The 4,729-nt window shown below is 33.5% G+C and overlaps 1 protein-coding gene across 1 annotated transcript; it reads right to left on the bottom strand.

Annotated features, from left to right (window-relative positions):
- Nucleotides 1-338: 338 nt before the first annotated feature.
- Nucleotides 339-2,760, bottom strand: LOC124821510 (transcription factor DIVARICATA-like). Its single transcript, XM_047293397.2, has 2 exons — nucleotides 1,493-2,760; nucleotides 339-1,156 (listed from the first exon to the last, which is right to left on the bottom strand). The coding sequence occupies exons 1-2, from the start codon at nucleotides 1,915-1,917 to the stop codon at nucleotides 655-657; spliced, it is 927 nt and encodes a 308-aa protein (XP_047149353.1). The 5' UTR covers nucleotides 1,918-2,760; the 3' UTR covers nucleotides 339-654.
- Nucleotides 2,761-4,729: the final 1,969 nt, after the last annotated feature.

The following is a 4,729-nucleotide window of genomic DNA, read 5'->3' as shown; positions in this document are numbered from 1 at the left end:
ATTGTTAAAACAATCCTTTGACTGCAATCATATCTCCAAATCAAACTGAACAACTTTTGTCTGAAACTGGTTTCTCGAATAAACTCATATATCACTATGAACTTTGATATTTAACTTTGATATCTTAGAGATGCTGTTTTAGGTCTTCACTAAGGGTTGACAAGCCCCCTTCAAGCAGTGATGCATAATAATTTGCTTAATCTTACCTCCAAATAATCATTGCCAAGTATCAGATTATGATTTCTGAAATAATATTTTGCTTTGATTTCAATACCAATAATAGGATACTCCATACATATATATGTGTGCCTAGATAGTTATCAACTTTGAAGTGTCTCTTTTCCTCTCTAAGTTGGCATTCCATTATAGACTTGGCTTGAAATCCATTATTATTAGACAACATAGAAAACCAAGAAAGACTCAACGTTGTGGACTTGGTTGCCTGCCACTCTCCTTACAAGAAGTGTTTATTTGCTGAAGAAACAAATGTATGTACCTTCCTTCAAGTTCATTACTAACCAACATTCTAGGATATATTCACATGAAACTCGGGGAAAAAGCTCAACTCAAGCACTGTACTTATTGAAATGGACAGAAGATTCTGGTTCCATCCATTAATAATTCACTACAACAAGGGCTAAATGATGCATGGGACTAGTGTTGTGAGGACTGTTGCATTTGGAAAACAATGTTCTGCGTCTGAGGTCCCAAGTAAGAAGACTCGTTATGCAGATTCTGTGCTTCCATTTTAACCCCAAAGGAGTTAGCACCATAAGGAGACATGAAGACTCTTTCATGAGCAGGGTTGAAAGTCATAGCTATTCCTGTGCTTGACTGATTACTCCACTGAAAATGAGTTGTGGGTGTAGTTGGAGTAGAATTTGGCTGCTGCTGCTGCTGCTGCTGCTGTGAGAGCACATGTGGTGAGGTGGATCTGTTGGTGTCTTCTGAAGAAGTTGTGGATGTTTCTGTCAGATTCACTGTTGTTATGTCATGTATGCTGGCCCTTCTCTTGTCTTTGCCTCCTGAAAGTTGCCTTATGAAGTACTTCTGAGCATGGCTAGCCACTTGTGTTGGGGTTCTAGAGATCACAAAATTGCGAGAAATATTTCTCCAATCACCTTTCCCATATTTCTTCAGACCCAGTAAAAACAATCTGCAGGGAACATCCATGGGATGTTTAAATTCCAAAACTTTAAAGTAAAGAAAACAACTTTTTCACCTAACAAACCCCCCCAAAATGACATGGCTATCAATTGAGAAAAGTAAAATCCAACCCTTTAATATCTACACTGAATTCTTGTCCCTACACCTCTTGCTTTAATTAACATTAAATTCTATCCACCAATTTTGGCTTTTTCACACCATGCTTTGAAACAGATATACATTGCCAAGCGATCATGATATCATATATTAAAATCTCTACATGTACAGTTAGCACCATAAAAAAACAGTATGTGTAAAAACAATTGCAAAAGGTGAAAAAATTTACTTATGTTCATCTTCAGTCCAAGGCACTCCTTTCTTCCTTTCCTGCTCATGAGGTCTCGCTGAGGATGATCTCTTTCCACTTCCTTTGAACCCATCATAACCAGGACTGTTCACCCAATCTAAGGTGAAGGGTGAAGTAGCAGTGCTATAACCAGGAACAGGGATTAACCCAGCTTCTATATTGCTAACATCAATTTCAAGTTCTTTGTACTGCTTGATCACATCAAGTACTGTCTTTCCAGGAATCATTTCAGCCACTTTGTGCCACCGATCTGGAGTATCTTTATCATGCACTGCAAGAGCATTTTCAAAGAGTTTGTTCTCTTCAGGAGTCCATTTTGTGCTCCTGTTATTTTCCAGCAACCAATTGGTGTTGGAGTTTGGAGAACAAGGTGTAGGAGAAAGGGCTACAGTTTCCCACTTCATCAGTTCAGTTTACAAGTTCATACAATCAAATTTGGGCTTATTGACAGGAAAATTGAAAACTAAGGAAGATAAATCAAAGAGAAATGAAAACAGAAGTTGAAGTTTTACAAGAACAATATCAAGGATAAACCCACAAACATTTTGAAGGAAACCAGAATACCTTTCTCTGAGAGTAGAAGACCGTCAGGAATCTAGAAAAGACCCACTTGATCAAAAAGATCAGAGAGAATGCTCCAAATTGATGATGATGAATGAAAACTATTATCCGTGACTCAATTGGTCTAAATTCTAACAAGATCACAAAAAGCAGCAATGACCCAGAAAAGAAATGAAACTTTTCAGGGAGAAAAAAAATGGAAAAGCAAGAGGAGAACGCAAACACAATGAATGTGATAAGTGTTAACCCAATTAGGAAACAAAAGAGAGAGTCAAGAGTTTGAGAGCAACAGATAACAGAGAAAGACTTATTCAGATGGAGAGGAAAAAAAAAACTTGTTCTTTCTCCCTTTTTCCTTGTCTGTGTAACAAGGAAAGGAGAAGAAATAATAATAAAGAAAGGAACTGAGCAGAAAAAATAATTATAGGATCCTGAAGGAAGAAAGAGGTGTTGCTGAAAAGCAAGTGAGGATGGTTGAAGGAATGAATTTAAACAAAATTCCAAGATTTTTGAGCCTAAAATAAAGTGAAGTTGATGTTGTTGAGTTGTGATTGGATATAATGTGATTGTGGGGACTGTGTCTGCAACTATAGCAAGAAAGAAAGTTCTCTCTTCCTATATAATGGACACCATCGCTTCTGCAGTGACATTTTTCATACAGATAATAATTCTTACTTCATAGCTTTGCAATTTGCAATGCCTTTCTTTATTCATTTAATATTTTTATTATTCTGAATTTTCTTGTCTTCCATTGGTTGGAATTGCGACAAGAAATGAGGATTGGCAGCTCATCATAAATGATGGAAGAGCCAACTGCTACGCACTAGTCAATCACACTCTGCTAACATCATTTCTTAATTCTTTATTTATAGCATGCAAACACTTAAGCCAACTGTTTAAGTTTTTTTTAAACTATTTTTATTTTCTTAATTACTTTTTATTTTCATAATATGATTTCTTTTAACGTTTTAAAATAACCCACTTAACATGAAATCACTTGTATAGTCTTACTATGATCACACTATTTCTTTCTCATTTTTGTTAAATATAAAAGGTATTTCAAAACTATATATGTGAAAGCAAAACCTTGATTAGGCATATGATAATTAAAATTCTCTTAAATTAAATTGCTAGTTTGACTTAAGAAATAAAAAAAACATGTTCAATTGGTGTAAACCAACATGAGTTGATATTTTAATTGGCTATTTTTCAACTAGGTCTAGTTAGACTAGCTAGACTCGGGTATTAACCCATAACTTTTTTAAACAAATTTGTCAGCACTAATAAATTTATCTATTATGTATTCTTTTTCGTGCAATATTAGTAAGCCTAAATTGAGTATAACAATAGATTATTTAGATATTATATTTTAATAGAGTAAAAGTCAGGAATAAAAAAAAAAGTTGATAAAGTAATTAAAATACGTTACATTCTCATAAGGTAGAATTATATATTTTTGTGCAAGAGACAAAAATTTATGCCTATAGATTTAACTTTGATCATCAAATTTCTAAAATTCAAGATAAATATAAGGTTACAGTGGAGTTTGATTTTTCTAGAATTGAACGGGTATAACAACATTTGTTGTCATTCACATTAATTTTGAATTACACCCGTAAAATAGATTAAATGTATTTTTAAATTTTAAATCTTCACTTAAAATTAAAATTTATTTATTTTTCAAAGATATATTTTAGTTTTAAAATTTAAAATAAGTAAATATGTTTCTTTTAATCAATTATGTTAATTTTTTAAAAATAATATTCTAAATTAAGTTAAAATGTATCGAATGATATAAATAGTTTTAAATTAAAAAAATTATATTCATTTTTAAAATTTAAAGATTAAAATATATTGAAATTTTGAATAGAAAATAATTTTAATTTTATATCTAAGTTTAGAAATTGAACATATTTAATCCTAATAAAATTAAATGTATATGACCCATTATTTATTAAAATGAAAAAGAAGAATATATGAAGTGTCAGAATCATTAAAAACGCACCCAAAACCCCTCTGAACGGACGTCAGGTGTCAAGCTGAGGGGAGTCAGAAATCAGATAGTGGAATGCAGGTGTCAGCAGAGGAGCGGACGTTCGTTTTAAACAAAACTGATTTTTCTGAAATTCGCGTCACACTCTCTGCCTGCACTCTTCTCCAAAATCTGATCTTTCATTTCTCCTTCTTCTCTCTAAAAAGCTCTCACTTCTCTCTACCGAAACTCACCCTTTCTCTTCTCCGATCTTCATTCAGGCACCGTAGAAGCACTTCCGGCGTCCCAAGCTTCAGTTTGAACCGATTGGTTTCGAGTTCTGAACGGGTAAGTTCTTCTTGTTTTTAGTCGTTCGTTCTCGTACACATGCAAACCAAGTTCTGGTTACATGAGTTCTTATTTTCATTCTAAACCATTTTGGTCTATTGTTTAATTATGGTTTGAAGAGTCGTTGAGCGTTGAGGGTAGAAGGAATTGTAATAAGGCGAACCGTAATCGGTCTAGGACGTTCATTCACGCTCAGAGGTAAGGGAAGCTTATCTAATTGAATTGTATGTTCGTTGCTCGTTCGTTGATAATGAATGTATGTTGTTGAGTGGTTGAATGTATATAAAGTATGAATGCTGATGTGATTGTTTATGTGGAATATGATTAATTAGTAT

Source organism: Vigna umbellata, chromosome 1, assembly GCF_029865625.1.
Source record: "Vigna umbellata cultivar VRB3 chromosome 1, Vumbellata_1.0, whole genome shotgun sequence".
NCBI lineage: Eukaryota > Viridiplantae > Streptophyta > Magnoliopsida > Fabales > Fabaceae > Vigna > Vigna umbellata.
Note: the sequence above shows the minus strand (reverse complement) of the source record. Positions and strands in the feature narration are given on the sequence as shown.

Bases quoted from the DNA above. Each gene is read 5' to 3' on its own strand.
- LOC124821510 (XM_047293397.2), bottom strand. From the start codon at position 1,917: ATGAAGTGGGAAACTGTAGCCCTTTCTCCTACACCTTGTTCTCCAAAC. The intron at 1,157-1,492 runs GTAAATTTTTTC...TGTTCCCTGCAG, and splicing joins TGGACTGAAGATGAACATAA to ATTGTTTTTACTGGGTCTGA.